Source organism: Perca flavescens, chromosome 1, assembly GCF_004354835.1.
Source record: "Perca flavescens isolate YP-PL-M2 chromosome 1, PFLA_1.0, whole genome shotgun sequence".
NCBI classification, from domain to species: domain Eukaryota; kingdom Metazoa; phylum Chordata; class Actinopteri; order Perciformes; family Percidae; genus Perca; species Perca flavescens.
The window spans coordinates 28,437,428-28,457,917 of NC_041331.1; the positions used below are offsets into that span (position 1 = coordinate 28,437,428).

Consider the following 20,490-nt stretch of genomic DNA (forward strand, 5'->3'; position numbering starts at 1 on the left):
GGTATGGCATTATATCATAAAGAATTTTTTGTATATAACTGATGTACTCATGGAATAAAACGGATGCAGCGTTTATGTGAGACCCCCAAAAACAATACCAGTGCACTCTCTTCCATTGCCCAGGTTTATCCTTAGTATAGAAAACTAAGATAGGTGTTAAGGCCTAAGTTAATTAGAGAGAGAGAGAGTACAGTGTGGTAAAAGCAGTTGTGTGAAGTACTGGAAATAGTCTGGAGTCCATGTTTGTGTGTTTCAGTGTAAATGATCCTTGTACGTTTTTATTGCCACTCATAAAAACTGGATATATAACTTGAAATTTCCAGTCACTGACAAAATTATCGCGGGCGCACACACACACACACACACACACACACACACACACACACACACACACACACACACACACACACACACACACACACACACACACACACACACACACACACACACACACACACACACACACCTTGCTCATGTTGGGTGGTTATGGTATCTTATGCTCATGGTTACCTTTTAATATTGGTCAAACTCACACACACACTTTCTGGTTTACATAGCTTTCATAAACTATGATCATCAGAACGCGCGCACATGCCCGCGCGCGCGCACACACACACACACACACACACACACACACACACACACACACACACACACACACACACACCTGAGGGGGCTGGATCTGACTGTATATGGGTGTCCCTTTCATGAACTAGTGATAAGGCAGACAACTAGATTACGACGAACGACTGAGACTTTGACACAGTCAGTTTCCAGTCGACTCAACAATTACAAACTTTTCAAAATGAGAGCAAATTAAAAATACATTTATGGGATTTCACATAATTTCAATATACTTTGAATGACTTGAACCTCTTTCCTGCAGATAAAAGTTTGCTGATATTTGAGTTTGAGTCTTGGAGGTGAACTGAAAGTAGAGCTGTGGGGATTGCTGAAGACTTGAGGAGAAAATCTAATCAACAGAATAATTAAATATAACAAGGTAAGATTTCTCATATACTAATACGTTTTCTTATATTTAAACATGATTTAATGAGATCAATGCTGACCATAACATACATAACACAACTTGTATGTTTTACTTTAAAATACATACTGTATCCATCTGAAAAAAACTCTGAACTTTGAATATTTTTCCTCTTAGACACAGACTCTACATTGGCCACCATAAGGAGTACGGAGGACAAGCAAGATGGAGGAACTGACATACAGAGGGAAAAAAAGAGAGGGAAGACACAGGTAAAAACTAACCTACAGTATTAGTGTTGCTCTTTGTCATCACATTTAATTTCTGCTTTATTTAAGGTGGTGACTGATGTTACAGTTGAGAGACAGAGGGTCATACTTGACATGAAATACATTTCCCACTGAGCCCAGCTACCACAGTTTAATCTTAATTAGTCTGCTCACATACAGTTGGAGAAAATAATGCGTCTTGCCGACACTTTCTTTTTAGGCAGCAGAAATCCATCTTCTTCTATGGGGGCTACATTTATTCTGTTGTCTTTGTGAGATTTGATGGTAGACTTAAATTGCTTCTGTGATGTGAGTTGTAACACAAATCTGTTTCTGTGTATGTCACAATATTATCTGTATTTGGATTAATAATGGAAGTATGCAGAGCCTATCACTGAAAACAAAGAAAGTGTTGGCTCAAGGGAATGTTTAGTACTCCCGCTTGAATGATGACTTAAACAAGTAATCAATTATCAAAATAGCTAAATTATCAAAATAGCAGAAGCCAATTCATTTTCTGTCAAACAACTAATGGATTAATCGTTGCAGCTCTAGTTATTACATGACAAGGTTAGAATACCATATCATAAAAGCTATATCCTGTACTGCCCTACGAATCTAGTGAAAACTGATCAAAAGTTGTTGATAATAATGAATCTTGCTTAAATGAATATCTACGTGAACACTATATTATCACAAATGTTACTGCACAAATTCAGATGCGGCCATCTGTTCAGGGCCATCAACCATTACTAATTTATAAGAATAATGTATTCAAATTTGTTTACACATCTAGGTTTTAGTCTGAAATTACCAGTGGTCTGTCCAGATGAAAATAGATTGTATTGTACTGCCATCATTTGTGTACAATAGTTGTAAAGGAGAGGTAAAGGTTACAGTTTACGATTTGGCTTCAATATGTGCTTAACCCCAACAACTTACTGGAAGTGAAAGCGCCTTTCACAGTGAACGTATTTCCTTCTTTTATCATTTAACTAACAAAGCTATAGAGGAAAAATGAATCATGCCATCAAGTTCTTAAAGTTGTGTGATTGGCTGTATCAGACAGATTTAGGAAGAAATACATTCAACACACCATTAAGTTTCGAACTAGTCAGCTATTCCACTTCCTGTCTGTAGGCACACAACCAAAATCTATTAACCTCTTCATCATCGTTAGGACGTTAATTGTTAGGAGTGACACAGTATATCATTAAGTATCGTATTAACAGGTTTTCTAGTTGGTATAATATACAGTTTGAGGAAACAGTTAATTTCCCTAGTGCACCTCTGTGCCTCTCTTTATTGCTGTAGCTGATATCTTCCCTGCAGATACTGACTGCTGCTAGGGGAGTGGTGCTCCATTTAAAATGTTAAATACGTACCACAGTTTTAAACACATTCTGCAAGTTGGAATCTCCGGGGTCTCAAGAATCGGGTTTACAATTTTTTAAATACACTTAATTGATGTGCTGCTATTCTCTATATAATTAGGAGAATGTTTTATAGGAAAACAACTTACATTTTCAACAACAAATCATGATTTTAAAAACTCTGAACTTCAAAAAGACAAATGTTATGTGTCAAATAGTATCTGTAAAGTCTGAGAATACTAGCAAATGACTATATGAAGTGTTATGCAACTGTTATGAGTGATGTGCATGTAAGTGTGTTGTAAGTTTACCAGAGGTCAACAAACAAAATCTAGGCAAGTTCAACCATTCCGCTATGGTATACAAGTGTGCAGAGGCCTAGAGTAGAAAACAATAGTGTATCATTATAAACATACAGTTGGGCAGAACTACTAGAAAAGCAGAACTGAAATAAAATAATCTTTATTCAGTTTCCCAGAAAAGGAATGTGCCATGTAATCCAACACACGCCTAAGGTGTGGACAAACATTATGACTGTCATGTTTTGGGCGTTCACAGTTGGCAGATAAGGTCATACAATATATGATATATAAAGATTTGTATCTGAAGTCTTCAGGTCCAGTCACTGTCCCTCATTCTACTACTGATTTTTTTTAAACGCTTATGTTAATGCTTAATATTTGCAGCAGACGTGACGTCACTTTTGTGTCGCCCGAGGGAGACATACCGGTAAATAAACTCAAAAAGAAGTTTGTGCATGAGTGCACTGGACAACTGAAATAGAGAATCTCACCCAAACTGTGATTTTTCCACCTTTTTGGCCTTTTCAGTGCTAATGTCACTGGGCACAAAACACACTACGGCAGCTATATTCACTAACATTGAATAAAAATGATGTCTGTCATCTCATCAATTGTGACATTCTTTCACCATAGACTGTAAATAATTAAAGTATTTGTACCAATAGCTCTCTCTCTCTCTCTCTCTCTCTCTCTCTCTCTCTCTCTCTCTCTCTCTCTCTCTCTCTCTCTCTCTCTCTCTCTCTCTCTCTCTCGGGTGTGGGCTGTCCAGAGGAAATATGCAATTCAAACTAACCAAACTGATGATTATGGCATCAAGATTGAATCATTTAGCAGCATGAAAAACTTAATGGTTAAAAATAGATAACAAAAATCCTTCCTTCCAAAAATCATTCCTTTCCTTACTGACATTCCAGCCTATTAAATGGATTCAGAATATGCTTGTATTCTGGATTACTTACAGTTTTCAGTAATTCTCTCTGACAAGATACCGTCTTTGTACTTTGTACTATGCGATTATAGAACTGCCATTAACTAGTAAAAAGAAAAACTGTCTTTCAACCACCATTACACACACACACACACACACACACACACACACACACACACACACACACACACACACACACACACTTAATTGTGATTAACAGACAGCTGAAAGTTCTTTTTTTCTATTCATGTATTTATATGCTTCATTAAAAAAATAAAAATAATAAAAATAAAGAAAAGGTGCACTCTCATCTCCCAAACACACCTTCTGCCAGCGTGGCTCAGGAGGTTCACCTGAACAGCTGGTATTATTCATAGTTGCTATGGCAATGTCAAAGATCACAAAGTATTATCAATAAGGAAGACAAACCACACCCTGATAATAATTCTGTATTTGACATTAATCAGCCAGCAGGGATGACACAGGGGATGATAAAACCTCAAATGTCAACTCAAATATTTCTGTACCCTGACCTCTTTAAGGAAATGTACCGTCTATGTCATGTTTTATAGATGGATTTATATAAGAATCATAATTATCTATTGAACCTTCTGAAGACATAATCCAAATCCACACCCTGATCATGACCTGTATCAGCCAATCATTTAAATTATCATGCGATAATAAACATCTTTATATGGTTTCATTGGCTTCCTTGTGACAGGCTAATGCACCCTCTTGTTAATGAATTTTCCCGTATATCAAACCACATATTTACAGTCGCTTTCCTTCTGACACTCTGACTTATGCGTAACACTAGCACATTCAGTAAACTACACAGCATAATATTTCCTCTGAGTTACACATAGATACAAACTAAATCTGGACTGTGAAAACATGTTTCACATCAGTCTATAATTCAATGGTTCTCCCAGGCGTTCTGCCATCTTGATCAAGTGAGTTGGGATGAATTATGGCCTTACTACATAGATAACTGCGATGAGACCTAAAGTCAATCAATGTATGTGTTGATGTGTGTCTCAGGGATACATGGGATCCATTCCAGCTGAACCCAATTGGAGCTGAGAAGGAAACTAAGAGAAGATGTTTCCAACTGTGCCAGTACCTGGTGGCTGTTATTGTGGGGTTAGCTGTCCTGACCAGTGCCATTATCGCTAAGGTAGGACTATCTGTCTGTCATTTAGCAAGTATTTCAATTGCAATTTAGTTTTTTGGTACAGTGATTGTAGTACATGTTTTCATCAAAACTTAACCCCTTGACGCCTGAATTTATTCACAATTATATAAACAAAATATTATGTTTCTGGCTCCAAGCTGATGCTAAATTAAGTTGAGATTGTTAATTTGTCTATAGCATATGGAATAGATATAAATTTAGGTATGATGCAAATTAGCGACAACAGGCATTATGGTAAAATTCTTTACAAAATGGTAAAATTAATAAAACACATAGTAGATTTCATTCATGTCACAAAGTTGTTAGAACTTCTAAACTGTAAATGACAAATACATGGATCTTGACAACGGCAAGAAAGAAAACACTCTCCTACTCCCTAACATTGACAGTAGTTTCTTTAGGGTTAGGGGTAGGGTTAGGTTTAGGGGTAGGATTAGGTGTAGGGGTAGGTAGGGTTAGGGGTAGGGTTAGGGTTAATTTCGCTTCCATGAACCGGATGTATCTCCCACTCCGACCGGTCCTACGAGAAACCAGTGCATGCAAAAGGTTCCAAGGTATGTATCGCATGTAAACAAACCGGCATTGGGGGGAATACACACACTATCTCGCCTGCAGTCGGAATGGAAGGGGTTTGATTAAGGCGTTAAGGGGTTAAATAGTTTAGAAAAACTTTTATTTTCTGTCTGTGCCTGCCTGTCCACAAAGTAACATGGACAACAGTGCTATTTGGTTGGGCAGGACTTAGAGTACTTACTTCCTGTGTACCCTACTTTGTCTTTTTGTCGTATTATCTCTCTTTCTCTTTTTTTATATCGGTCTCCCTCTTTGCACATCATCTTCATTTTCTTACTATCACTCTTTAACTCTGAAGTATGGCATGCGTTTGCATCGTCTACCCCGCTGCTTCTGCCTCTATTCCTTTTCAATTTCTCATCTTACTCCTTTGGTCTAGTCTTTATCACAGGACTATGCTCAGCCATAAAACAATGCATTCCCTGAATATCACAGTCTGTCTTCCCATCTAATCAAAGAATTGAATTCAACCTGATGAACTTTTTTATTGGTGTTAGGGTGAATGACGACAGTAAAGCAATGATGAGTCCTTCAAGGTAATCAGGAAGGGATTGCCAGTAAATAATTTTTACGTTTGCAGGGTATGGAAGTATTGCTACACACAGGACTCTGCTGTAACTGCACTCAAAACAAGTGAAATGCACTCATTAAAATCTCAATCTAATGACAGAAATATGTATTAATTGTAAAACTAGTATATGACAGCATTTTTTTACTTTTGGTCTTCTATCTCATCTGTCCAAACTCTATGGTTTTTTTTAACATACTCTTGGTCTCTGTTCAATCAGGGCTCTCTCTTGGTGTTGTCAACTATGTCCAGTCCAACCTCCATGCGCAGCCCAAAGGAAAAACAGTTCTACATGCTGATGTTGGTTTTCTGCCTGGTCTGCCCCAACTTCCTGGTGTTTTTTAAATCACTGTGGAGGTGTGCCTTCAAGAGCTTTGTACAGCCCAACATGAAGACCATGTCATTTGTACGTTTTTCTAAAGCATACTCATTTATTATGTAATCTGCTTTGCATGTAATTACAACGGAAAGGGAAAATTGTATATCATGAATCCGTACAAGGATATTACAGCAATAATTGTTTTGATTTAGATTTAGATTTACTATACTCAGCAGCTCAGAATATAAATATTTTAGGAAGACAGGTTAGGGAATACTGTAAAATGGGTCCACACTGTCATTTATCTTACAAGTGCATGTGCGATCAGCAGATCTTGACCATAGTATGACAATGGGTGTTTCCCCTACCGTAGCGGACTTTTTGTGATCGCCCTCAAATTCTGAGATTCAGAGGTGTATCTATAAATAAAAAAAATAAAAAGATGAATATCTTGACTGTGATGCTTAATGTAATGCTTTCACCTACCCTACTGAATAGCCAATAGAGTTAGTGTAATAATGTGTGTCTTTGCATCTTTTCCAGATTTGTGCCATTGAGTGTCTGGTGTCTCTTGGTACTTCAGTCCTGGTGCTAGTCGTTATGCCTCAGTTTGATGTGTTGACTAATCTCTTCATCAGCGGAGGAGTCTGTATTGTGTGTGCCATTCTGCAGATAGTATACAAACTACAGAGAGACACATGGAAAATCCTGTTCCCAATCTGCTCCCTCATTCTCACAGTTGCTGGTAACTCCCTTTATATTTATCTGCAACACTGTCTGTCTCTCTTTTTTGAACATAGTACTAGTAGGCAGTGGATTGAAGTGGAAGACAATTTGTTATCCTCCTCCTACAGAACATGCACTATAATAGATGTCAGAAAACAGATTGTTTTTGCTTTGTTTCTCCACTTGTTTTGAACACATTTCAGTTATAGTGTGTGTCTTCAGGTTTTGACTGAGCTGAGGTGTCTCTAATTTATTTGTCAAGTCGGCTCTTTCACTTTTTTCCCCACTGTTATGTTTTTTCATCCAATGTCTGGTTCAGTAAACCTGCCACCCTCACTATGACAACAGTCTGATGAATGATGTAAGATTTACTGACTGGCATGACAACACTGACAAGTTCTGATTTGAGCATTCACATACAAGTTGCATGTAGGTTACAAGCTCCAGGAAAAACACCTCAGCTGGGCATCCAGATAGCTCAGTTGGTAGAGTGGATCCCCATATATAGAGGTTTACTCCTCGACGCAGTGGGCCTGGGTTTGACTCTGACCTGCGGCCCTTTGCTGCATGTCATTCCCCCTTCTCTCTCCCCTTTCATTTCTTCAGCTGTCCTGTCATTAAAAGGCCTAAAAATGCCCCAAACAAATTTAAAATAAAAAAAAAAAAAAAACACCTCAGCAGCACATTGTTTAGAAAACGTCTTTGAATACTGACACACTTTTAGCTGCAAAGTGAACAAAGCATTTAGGTGCCAGTGAATACCTCAGTAACAAGTTACAATAGCGTGTGACTGTATATTGCATTTTGTAAGTAATTAGCTTGCATTTGAACTCACTGACATCATAGACATTGTTATCTAACTGCTTTACTCAACTAACTAACTTACTAACTGACAAACTAACAGGTTACTGCCTCTTGGGGGCTGACTACTATGTCCGTGTGTCATCATATGTGGATCGACAGAGCGCCGACTGCTATATCTACATTGGAATTGGAATTTTCTCTTCACTCCTCATCTCCCTCTGCTGGTGGGAAAATCCACTGCAAGCTACTAATCGCATGCAGGTATCATGTCTTTCTATAATGTGGTTATATTGTTCTGTCTTCACCGCACCAACCTCCAAACTAAAGAACTACTTCTTTATCAGCCACCAAACTGGAATTTGCCCCATCCATTTATCCCAGTGTAGACTACAAGTTAATGATTTAAAAAGCTCAGCCCTTGCCTTAAAGTTACAACCTCGAAGATCTCTGTTTCGCTCTCTCTCTATGGTGATAAGTATAGAGATTTCACTTTTACTTGTTTTTGGTGTTTTCATTGTTGTTTCAACATTACGCATTATTAACATTCAACATTAAGTGTTGTGTTCGCTCCGCCGACCCTCTCTGGGGGACCAACCCCTGCTGGGTGATGGAAAGCTGGTGATTTTTCCCAGAAATGCGGCCACAGACAGCCAGTTCGTAATACATAATTTTTATATATATATATATATATATATATATATATATATATATATATATATATATATATATATATAAATTCATCAAACACATGGGCTTATCAATGGGCCATAGGCTTGTTACCTCATTCGGCGATGGATAGTGACTTGACAGATATTTAAATTAAAATCTTCCAGATTATTAATAAAAAATATAAATGTAATTGTTGCAACTTTACCTTTTTGGCCAGCTGTGCCGGTGTTTTTCCATATGTTCTGATAGAGCTACAGCTGGATGTCAAACTGTTTTGGGCCATTTGTAGTATATAAATATATTGACTTGATATGATCAGTGAGACTCTCCCCATCTGTCTTTCTCTCTGCAGGAAAAGTTGTCAGAATTGGAGGGTTTCAGGGACTTTGTGTTCGTCATCAGCAGTATTCTGAGGATCATAGTGATAGGTAATTATCTGCCATCAACATCTGTATCAACATACAACACTCAATAAAACCTGCTGACAAAATAACAGGCTCTTGAAATGTATTATCAACACCAACGTCACTGGGTTTTGCCGAGCTTTCTCATCATCTCATTTCCAACATTCACACTGGAGAACAAACGTGAATGTTAGAGGTGCAGATGGATTGCGGAGGATTTTCTCCAGCTGTCTATAATTGTTGTTTTCAATTTTGTAAAGCTATGCTTTCTATTCTGCACAACACGTGTAGTCCTCTCTATACAACAGCCTAATTTCCTTATATTTACTTGCATCTCACTTGAATCTTTTGTAGTATTTCAAATCAGTACAGTTGATTTCATGTTAACCTATTTGAACACGTGCTCTTCTTTATATTGTATTTATTGTATTTTAGCCTATAAATTATTGATATTTTGTTTTTCATATTGTACTTTTTCATATTTAACTTTACTATTAGATTGTCTCTTTTACATCAGTGATACTGTGTGTTCTGTTGTAGGAGCGGTATACCTGATCTACCATGTGCTTATTGAGGAATCCATCACCTGGTCGGACTTTAACCTTCAGAACAATGACTGGGAACTACTGCAAATAGGACTGGTGCTGTTTTTCTTACAGGTAGGTAGAAAGAAGACAGAAAAACAAACAGACACAGATTATCTTATATTAACTTTCCCATTTTTTGGATCAATAAAAATCTATCTATCCATCTATCTCTCTCTCTGTATCATGTGCTACTGACAGAATACAGTGAAAATTTGCCAAAGAATATATTTCAGTTTCCGCTAGAAGATGTGAAAACAATGTGTAGTTCCTTTTTAGCAACAGTTTGCCTTATTTGTAATAATTTCTCAAAAGCATCATATGTCTTACAATTACATTTCAGGATATAATGTTAGTGTCTCTTGTCTGACCTTTCTCACACAAAGACTTTTTGGATCAGAATAAAATCAGTTTTAGCCTACTGTGAGTCTGTTCAGCTTTACAGATATCACACAGCTAATGAACAATTCCAGATACATCATACATTTAGCAATGTGCATCTCACAACACACTTTCACTCACTATGAACACTAACTTTACTACTGGCATTACTAAACGTTGTGTCAAAATATGAATCATCGCCTTCAGTGGGCTTATTTGCTAACATTAGCTAACGTTACCTCAGAAAAATCCAGCAAATAGACGGTACCCTAGGATACCGTTACCTGAAACAGGTGATTTAACGTCACCGCTCATTTTAAACACAGTTTAGCAACAAAACAAAATGCTGGGGAAAGATTACTATGTTTTTTTCATTTCGGTTTTGAGCAGTATGCATCTTCACTAACATGGAAAAAGTTTTATAAGTAAGTGAATACAGTGTGTTGGGGGAATAAAACTTTATTTTTAATGGCTCACAGTCTAGATCAATAGATTGAAGCAGCCAGTTAAACACGTATTAATCAGGCCTGCTAGATTAATTTCCTGTTCTAATCTAGTCAAAGGTGTTTAAACTTAAAAGGAGAATTCCGGCCGATTTTTACCTGAATCTTGATCACTAGATGTCTCCGAGAACTATCGATAGGAAAAAAAAACGACCAAAATCGGTGCCAGCAAACTGGAGTTGCTGCAGCTAATGGCCAGAGCTCCCAGTTAGCTAAAATGCCAGTTGTGAGGGCATGTTCTAAAGAGTGCCTTTAAGAACTACTAAAAATCTCCCACATTGATTCTTAATTGAGGTTCACCTCAATCAGTGATCAGAATCAGATCCTACTGCACTCATTTCAGTAGTCTAAAAGTAATTGGATAAATTGAAAAATTGAATTTTGCGCCCTAATAGTAATTATAATTGGCTTAATAAATAATCTCTTGCCTCCTGCCTCAGGCATTCTGCTCAGCAGCCTGCCACTGGTTTGGTGTGGTGGCCTGTAAGATTCATGCAGTCAGGATGAGTTTTGCGCTGCCAGTATGCTGCACGGGACCTGCAGTTCTGCTGTTGGGACTGATACTTTTCCTAACCCAGGTACAACAATTGAACGGAGAACAGCACGGGAACATCACAGGTGAGTTTATTCTTTTAACACATTGAGAATTGTTTGTGCTCTGCTTAAATTAACTTTTGTTGTTCAGGTTAGTTTAATTTTGTTATGTTAGCGATAAATCAGAAAGCTGAACATGTTTGTACCCCATTAGTCATGTGGTAAACGGTGAGCAATCTTTGGCTACAAGTACTCACGTCTCTATACTTTGGAAGACAAATATATAATGGGAAGCTGTGTGTGATAAGAGTAAGAAACATAATTCCACCATTTAGCTATGTTCCTATTGCAGAGTTTTGTGAAAGCTTGGCCTACTTGAGCACTAAGAACACAACCCCTGTGGTTTTACTGGAAATCACAAGGAGCATTTGTCGGACTTCACTCAACAGGTACATGTTTGTGTGTTTGCATCAGGTTTAAACTGTGTATGCTTGTATGTAGCTTAATGTGAGTAAAATGTCCTAGAATTACACATCATGCAAAGAAATCTATGTACAGGCATATACACATCCAATCTATGTATATTTTGCCAAAAATGTTTATGGTCTATTTGATTGACAGCTACTACATGCAATGGCCTTTTTCAATGCTGGCACTGGAGGGAGTGTGTATGTGGTCAGGCTTTGTCACGTGTACCTACTATGTTTGGAAGATAAAGGTAGAGATATAAACATGCACGCACACACACACACACACACACATGCACGCCTCCATGCCCTTCATTTATGTAAAGTCTTTATAAGGGTCAGTTCACCCAAATTATGAAAAGAAATATCCCCCTCTCTGAGATTTCTGCCATCAACCCAATACAGCAGCAACATCTCTCCCCAGAAACAATGTCTATGTTAATGTTGATGAGCCTAAGAACAGTTTTTGTTGGAACTTCTATTTTACAAAAGAAATCCCAATCAAAAATGTTGACAATGAGGTTAGAGGGAAAGCTGTGTCTGGAAAGATGTTGCTGCCGTAGCTTTTAAATGTAATTTTCCAAGTCTGTACCAGATATAAAACCCCAATCACACCATTGTATTAGGGTAGCAGCAGAAAATGTGGACATCTCAAAACCTGGCAAAATAAAACTATTCGCATGGCTAGATAACTAAATCAGGCAGAATTGGTTTTCTTTGTAATTTGAACGACTTAAAAAAGACAGGTTCTGAATTTCAAGCATCCATTTCCTCTAAAACTACAGCTTACTGCCAGAGTCAAACTTAAAAATCACATTACATGGCACACTTTACTAGTAATTTCATCAACCCAAGGACCTCTTATGTTAGCATCAGGCAGAAAGACATACACCTAAATACTTTAATGTTTTACCATGTCTTAGGTCCAGCGTATAGAGAGAACCTCTCAGCTCTTTGTTCGTCGACTCTATGAATCCGCTTTCATTGACCTGTCTCTGCTACTCAACACCAAGATGAAGGTGCCACGAGCCAAAAATCAAGACAGGTAAGAGTGGTATGAAGAGAAGTTTCCCTGATTATTTTGTGATTTGGTCATATTTTAAGCAGGTATATGGAACAATCTCACTAGGGGTGATAATTGTGTGCAGATGGAGTAGAAGTACAGAGTACATTTCTTGCACAAAAATAAAATATATTGTCATGAGTATATATATATATATATATATATATATATACACATATATATATATATATATATATATACATATATATATATATATATACACACACACACAATATATATATTAAACCAAATATTTACATACACTTAAAAAAAACACACAAAAACATTTATTTTTTTACTGTCATACATTAAATCAGAGTAAACTTTTTCTGTTTTAGATCAATACATATTAACATATTTTTTGCATTTGTTAAATATCAGAATCTTTTTTATCACTTTCATCAAAGTCAGAAATATACATACACTTTCTTAGTATTTGGTAGAATTTCCCCTGAAATTGTTTCACTTGGGCCAAACGTTTTGGGTATCCTTCCACAAGCTTTCTAACATAGTTTGCTGGAATTTTGGCCCACTCCTCTTGACAGAACTGTGGATGCATATAAAGGCACACCTCAAACACAGAGCCTCTTTCTTTGACATCATGGAATCATCACATCACATCAGGAAAAGAATTGTGGACCTCCACAAGTGTGGAGTGTATGTAAATATCTGGTTTCAACTGTGTGTGTGTGTATGTATATATATATATATATACTGTATATATATATATACACACATACATATACATACAGTACATACATATAAAATAAAATGTGTAGCAACACACAAAGGAAAAAGAACAATATCCATACAGTGTTTACAAATATTAAAAATACTATTACAATTTCTAATTTAAATCTGAACATATGGTTATTGTATGAAATCATTGGCACCATGGGTCAGTCACCAGCAGCCAGCAATGTAAAGCTTGTTTCCTACACTGTTGCATGGTCACAACATGAAAGGTTTAAAGCTTCTGCTGAAAACCTCTCCCCTCTCCTCAACAGCCAAGATGACATACAGAACTGCGTGATCTATCTTTGTGCCACCATGTGGCATGAGACTTATGATGAAATGCTGAAAATCCTCACCTCCATGTTCAGGTAAAATACACTGTCACTGCAGACACGTGTACCAGTTGTTCTAATACACAACATGGGTTTTGTTCCTTTCTCACATGCTTTTAAAGAGCAATTGAATAGCAACTGAGAATCTTGTTTTTGCTGACCTCCCTTGGTTAAACGTCTCACCTTGCTGCAGTGATGCAGAAGTGTAATCCAGGGTGTGTCCGTACACATGACATCAATATGTGTGTGAAGCTCACTTCTGATCAGAGGTGCAAAAGACGTGACATTTTCAACCAGAGAGGCAGTAAAACATCTTTTCAGCCTGGTGTTATGTTGCTTTTTAAAATATTAATTATGAATTAAATGTATTCACTTCATTTGTGTATGACTTAAGATATTCAAGGGCTTAAAAAACATTTGTGCAGTTTAACATTTGAAATTGTATTTTCCTATTTATTTCTTTTCTTTCATGCTTTGACGGTTTGTACAAAAGAAGAAAACGCTTAAGTGCAGTGTTCGAATTATCTTTTTGTCTTCAAGGGGGTCTCTCTATCTCATAAAAAAAGTTGGCACACCCCGCGCATAGCCTAACAAGGCTATACAATTAAATAACCTAGGCGCGAGTGGTGCTTTTGCGCAGTATGCACACAGCAGAGTCTTTTGCCACGAGTCCAATCTTTCCCATAAATATTATGAATTCAAAGCATGTCCAGACAGTACAGTATTAAAATCAGTTGTGGAATAACTTTATAGGGTCTACTTAACACATCCCTCTAGCCCTCAGACCTGGTGAAATATTAACCTATAAAGATACAATGTGCCTGTTCCCAGCATTAGCACAACACTTTGCCATGGTTAGCTTGTTACCTGTGATGATATCACATATTCTAAATGTAACGTCTCTTTCATTCAAAAAAATGTCTAATGTCGAAGTGGAAATCAAGAGAATAGTGGCAGCGCCACACCAGTTACAGAACAACATGCATCTCAACGTCAGTCCAAATTACGCACAATAAGCAGTTTGAACTCACTGATGTAATGCAATTTATTTTCTTAGGGCCCTATCTTGCACTCAGCGCAATTGCCTTTGTACACCGACGCATGTATCATTCCTATTTTGCACCTGACGCACAGCGGACTTTTCCTTCCACAGACGCACGTCGGTAAAATAGGGAATGCATTTGCGCTCCTGGGGGCGGTTCAGCGAAAAGAGGAGGCGTGTTCCGGCGCAAACGGTACTTGGTGCTATTTTGCAGTTTCAGAAACCAATTCCGCCACTGACCAGGAAAAACCTGGTCTTAAGTCAGTAGCGCGTTATTCAGATGCTATTTTAGGGGCGCATGCTTGGCCATAATGTAGCGTGTGCACAACGTGCATACAGTTCTCTCATCTACACGGACGCAGCAGTTCCCATTTTTGCAAACCATACATAATTACAAAGAAAAATATTGCTGAAAATGCGCTTCAGGTGTTTGGATCGGTCAGGAGGCACTTTACAGTACAGTCCTCAAAAAGTCCCAGCATTCTTTGGCTTGAAGCCATGAATCATGGATGTGTTGATGACATAAATGAGGAAATATTAGAGGACTTAAGGAGACGTGATGTTGAACTACGGCGGGATTGGACACTCCGGCGGAATCTGGTCCGGGAGTAATGCGCGATGTGCTCCTGATGGAGCGGGTGGACGGAGATGGAGACGGGGGAAGAGGAAGGGGCACAACAGGAGCAGGTGGTGCGTTTGGAGCCTCCATGGCTGCAGCAATCCTCTCCAGCCTTGAGGAGATGCGCCCTAGAGGCCGCAGCAACATCGCCACCCGGCCAAGACGGGCATTTATTACTTTGCCGCATCTCGGACAGCTCCCGCTGGCGTGCGCCAGGAAAATCCACTGTTATAATAGCAATCCGCCATGGATCAAGCGCGCCTGCTCTTAAAGGGAATGTGAGATGACGCTCTGATTGGTTTATTGCACGTTACGCCCAAACAACACCTAGCTACTTCAGACCAACCCATTTTAGATTTACGAGATCCGCCCACAAAGCTACTTGCGTTTTGCGTTTCATACTTGCGTTTCAGATTGTTAAAATAGGGCCCTAAGTGTTAGTACGCTCAGAGAAACTGAGTTCAGCGCAAGAGAGACCCGACTCAGAGGAGGAGAGGTTAGTGAGGCCAGCGTCTCCACGGCAGGTGACAGTGCGCACGGATCCGCTGCGCCACGCATGGATGAAATAATGAAATAGTAAATAGGACTACAGTAACACAAATATGTGCAGAATTAAGACCCAGTGTTTGGTGGACCGGGGTACACATTGTTCACTTAATAGCCTACAAATCATCCACGGGATCAATTACGCATCACATGAGTTTGCCCCCCGACACTGCGTTTGTTCCTGGGGAGATGGATCAGTGTGTCCTGCCTCCTGTGCGCCATGGATGTCTGAGCCTCAGCAACTACTGCTACAGGCAGATTATATCTAACTATAAAGATATAATCTGCCTGTTCCCAGCATTAGCATAACACTTAGCGATTAGTTAGCTTGTTACCTATGACGATATATGCTAAATAACGTCTCTTTCACATTAGCGTGTGAGTGACTGACCTGCCTGGGTGCGTTCTGAGATGCCTGATGAAGTCCAATGTTACACCTTGCACGTAGCTGTTGGCTTACTGCCACGGTTTACAATGTTATTGAAAACAAAACTAATGACAAAAGCAAGATCACTTCTTCGGACTTGCAAGTGCTGTGAAATCGATCGTATGCGGTTTGCTCACGTAGCCTAGTGGTGTGGTCATGAAGTGCAGTCATGCTGCGTTCATGAGCGTAGGGTAGGCTCAGGTCTACGTCCGTAGTAGCCTATATTTTAATTTAACATCTTTAATGGTAAGAGATCGCACAGGGATGAATAATGAGCGTTGATTAAGATTAAATTACAATGCCACATATGGCAGACACCTTCAGATATGAGAGACCCCCTCAGATTTTTGACTTTGGTGCTTTCATGGGAGCCAGTCCTCACTCTATGGGAGCTTGGCTCCCTCTGGCTCCCACGTAATTCAACAATAGTGTTTGCAGTATTGGTACAGTTGTTTGTTGTTGTTTCAGGTTGGACCGCTATCGAGGTGATCCAAAGGAGGAACATAAGGACTGTTTTAACTTTGAAAGTCACATTTACGTAGACGATGCCTTCATGACTGAAAAGGACACAGACAAGAGGCTGGTTAACTCTTACGTTACCGACTTGATCCATGTTGTCCTAGAAGTTTATAGGTGAGATTATCCATCAGTCTCTTATCCAGCTTTACATTTATCTATCCATCCATCAATCCTTCTAACCAACCATCTATCCATCCATCCATTCAGAGTGTTTACCAACAAAGAACCAGATGAAGTGTCGATCAGTGAGACTCCCTACGGTGGCAGGCTAATGTTTGTTATGCCAGAAGGCAACATGCTCTATGTTCACCTAAAAGACAAAGAACTCATCAGGAATAAGAAAAGATGGTCCCAGGTATGGTTATGGTGAAGTAGTGGTGTTTTTTTAAGGAACAAGATGCTATTCACTGGCCAACAGTAAACGATTTTCACCAGGTAGTTCCCAGTTAAAACTGCATTAGTATGATGCAGGGCATTGCTAAAAGAAAGGCCTGAGTCCTCTATTGAAATATACAGGCTTGCCCAGTAATAAGTAAGGTTTAGAATTGAGATATGCTTTATAATATTGTGGGTATATTTATACTGTTTCCTATTTGTATTATGGTTCCTTTACACACAATTTTATGTCTCTCGAATAATGAAATTAATAATAGATAAGTCACCTCTGTTAAAGTCTTTGTGGGAAAAATACACTATTTAAATTGCACCCATTTCTTTAAGAGCAGGTCTTGGATTTTTACACTATACATTACTGTATATGACTTTCAGATTATGTATATGTACTATCTACTTGGCTGGAAGGGCTACATCGTCAAGAATCCTCAGAAGATCACAGTAAGACTGTTCTGCTTTTTGTATAAAAAGTGTACATAATGGTATTTTGACAGTATGTGTACAAAATATTTTAATATTTAAAATATCTATCCTGTTTTGCCCAGCGCCAGAATAACCCGTGCAGAGACAGTATGATCTCTATGTATGGAGAGATTTATATGATGCCTCAGTATGACAATGACTACAAGAGAAGATACATCTCAGATGACAATACATACATCCTGGCTCTGGACGGAGACACAGACTTCCAACCTAAAGCTGTGATTCTGCTTGTAGATAGGTCAGTGGCAGACAAAGCAACAATTGTTTTTCAGTTATTATTGTATATAAAACATTTTTAAACAACATAGTAATTAAAAAAACCATTTATATTGACAGGTTGAGGATGTATCAAAACGTAGGTGCTGCGTGTGGTAGAATCCATCCTACTGGTATGGGTAAGTAGACATTGTTTTGGCCTTCATTTTACTTTACTTGTTGCCCTGTGCAGCTGGCATGTAGAGCCAGTATAGTGTAACCATAATGGCAGCTGGGGTTATGTAGAGGCTTCCACTGGACCCATTCAACACAGTAGGACATAGCAAAGTATCTACTAGCTGGAATTTGTAGACCCAGTTGCAGTGGGAAAGCAACCTAAATTCATGCCCTAAATGTATATTAGGGCTGCACAATATATATATATATATATATATATATATTTTTTAATCAACATCGCAATATAAACTGGCCCAATATACACATCGGCTGCGATACATCGCAAAAGACAGAGATTTGCTGTGTGAGTTGAAAGAAAATATCTGTAGAAAACTGCAAGAAAGGCAGAACTGGTTACACTTTAATAACTGTTTATCGGTTGCTTAGGTGGGAACTTCATTACATAGTATCCTGTAGTTATTAATTGGAAATGTGTATTTGTTGTACATCAGGTCCCATGGTGTGGTATCAGAAGTTTGAGTATGCAGTAGGCCACTGGCTACAGAAGACAGCAGAGCATGTCTTTGGCTCCGTGCTGTGCAGCCCAGGATGTTTCAGTCTGTTCAGAGGATCGGCCTTAATGGATGACAATGTATTGAAGAGATACACAACAACTGCAACCAGAGCTTCGGAATATGTGCAATATGACCAAGGTTGGTTGGAAAGTGCACCGGCCATTTTTACCTGGCCTAGTTTTATCTCTTTGCCTTTTTTCGACTGTTCGCGTCTTGTCTCATATTTGCGTCTTGTTTGTGCATGTATATATTTGTAGGAGAGGATCGTTGGCTTTGTACTTTGTTACTGCAACAAGGGTGGCGTGTCGAATACAATGCTGCATCGGATGCATACACCAACTCACCAGAAGAGTTCAAAGAGTTTTATAACCAGAGGAGACGATGGGGACCATCTACACTGGCTAATACACTGGACCTTCTGCACAGGTTAGTGTTGTTTATTATTAATAATAGTGGAGTTTACCCTTAGGCCGCAATCAGACAGAGCACATTTAGCAGCCTGGGGGGCAGCTTTTTGTTATTATTTTCATTGAGAGTGAAGTATTTGAGAGTGAGGCATTTTGCTCGCTTTTTTTCCGTTGCTGAGCGTTTTTTTGCTGGAGCGGCCTGAACGCCTTGAAGCTAAAAAACTCTGAGCGGAAAAAATGTCCATTGTCATTTAACTTCACAGCAAAATAAAGGTTGGCAGAGACAAGAATAACAAAGACGCAACTGATCGAGGAGTCTTCAACAAGAAAGGCAGTGCAGTGTGCCTTGCATTTATTAAAATTTGCTAAGTTCTCATTTGATTCTATTTTTTTTTCTGGTATTTCAGTGATATCTACAGGCTATACATCTTGAATCAGACCCTATGACATGTACATTGTATTAATATGAACTTTTCTGTGGTTGTGACTTACATGGCAGCGGTGAAGAGACAGTGAAAAGAAACTCGTCCATCTCCAGGCTTTACATCTTCTACCAGATGTTCACTGTTGGTTCCTCTATCCTTGGTCCAGCTTCTGTGACTCTCATGATAGCAGGTAGGTTCAGGTCTAGTTCATTACTCTACAAGCACTTCCTTCTTGGGGGTTTTCTATTGACCGCAGTTGGGCAAACATATTCTTCTTCTCTATCATTTCCATCCATTTCCCCTTATCATACTTTTTTACGAGTCAGGGGGGTTTGAATGCATCAATCAGGTCAGGCTCTTTCTGCATTTAGATGAATTAGAGACTAAAATAATTGTTTTGCTAGTTAAGTGTACCTGTTCATAGACAATGGATTTACGAGTTACGCTAGCTAACTTGTGTATTCTGCATCAATCCATGTCATATTCTGATTGGTTGGTTTGTAAATATGGATTTTGGAAGTATTCACATTGTAAGATTTTCACGCAGACAGTAATTTTATGAAGAATAAAGTTTTTCTGTCCTATTAATTGGAATGAATGGGTCGCCATCTTGGCTGACTGTATCTTTTTCATAAAACATCTATGGACTTGGCCTAAATCAAAACATACTTTATAATAAAATGTAATTCTCTCTCTCTCTCTCTCTCTCTCTCTCAGGTGCTTTCCAGTTTGTCTTCAAACTCGCTGGAACAATTTCCATCATCATCGCAAGCATTCCTCCTGTGTTCTACGTCATCGTCTGTTTTGTGGCCAAGCCTAATACCCAAATAACCATTGCTGCCATTATGAGTGTTCTATATGCGTTCCTTATGACTGCATCCCTTTTTTCCATCATCGGTGGGTAAAAACTTGTGACTTTATATTACTGTGTGACTTATTTTTTTCCTTTCTTCAATATTATT

General features: G+C 38.6%; 1 protein-coding gene across 1 annotated transcript in view; it reads left to right on the forward strand.

Moving 5' to 3' along the window:
• Positions 1–1,213: 1,213 nt before the first annotated feature.
• chs1 (chitin synthase 1) overlaps positions 1,214–20,490 on the forward strand; it is a 28,982-nt gene continuing 9,705 nt past the window's right edge. Inside the window, exons 1-21 of the mRNA XM_028582750.1 lie at positions 1,214–1,260; positions 4,905–5,040; positions 6,420–6,605; positions 7,062–7,263; positions 8,149–8,309; positions 9,070–9,145; positions 9,662–9,780; positions 11,030–11,207; positions 11,476–11,572; positions 11,745–11,841; positions 12,514–12,635; positions 13,661–13,756; positions 16,823–16,987; positions 17,081–17,228; positions 17,642–17,707; positions 17,812–17,987; positions 18,086–18,144; positions 18,634–18,834; positions 18,954–19,122; positions 19,603–19,718; positions 20,246–20,425. Of these exons, the coding sequence (XP_028438551.1) occupies positions 1,214–1,260; positions 4,905–5,040; positions 6,420–6,605; positions 7,062–7,263; positions 8,149–8,309; positions 9,070–9,145; positions 9,662–9,780; positions 11,030–11,207; positions 11,476–11,572; positions 11,745–11,841; positions 12,514–12,635; positions 13,661–13,756; positions 16,823–16,987; positions 17,081–17,228; positions 17,642–17,707; positions 17,812–17,987; positions 18,086–18,144; positions 18,634–18,834; positions 18,954–19,122; positions 19,603–19,718; positions 20,246–20,425 (2,797 nt within the window). The remainder of the gene's footprint in view (positions 1,261–4,904; positions 5,041–6,419; positions 6,606–7,061; positions 7,264–8,148; positions 8,310–9,069; positions 9,146–9,661; positions 9,781–11,029; positions 11,208–11,475; positions 11,573–11,744; positions 11,842–12,513; positions 12,636–13,660; positions 13,757–16,822; positions 16,988–17,080; positions 17,229–17,641; positions 17,708–17,811; positions 17,988–18,085; positions 18,145–18,633; positions 18,835–18,953; positions 19,123–19,602; positions 19,719–20,245; positions 20,426–20,490) is intronic.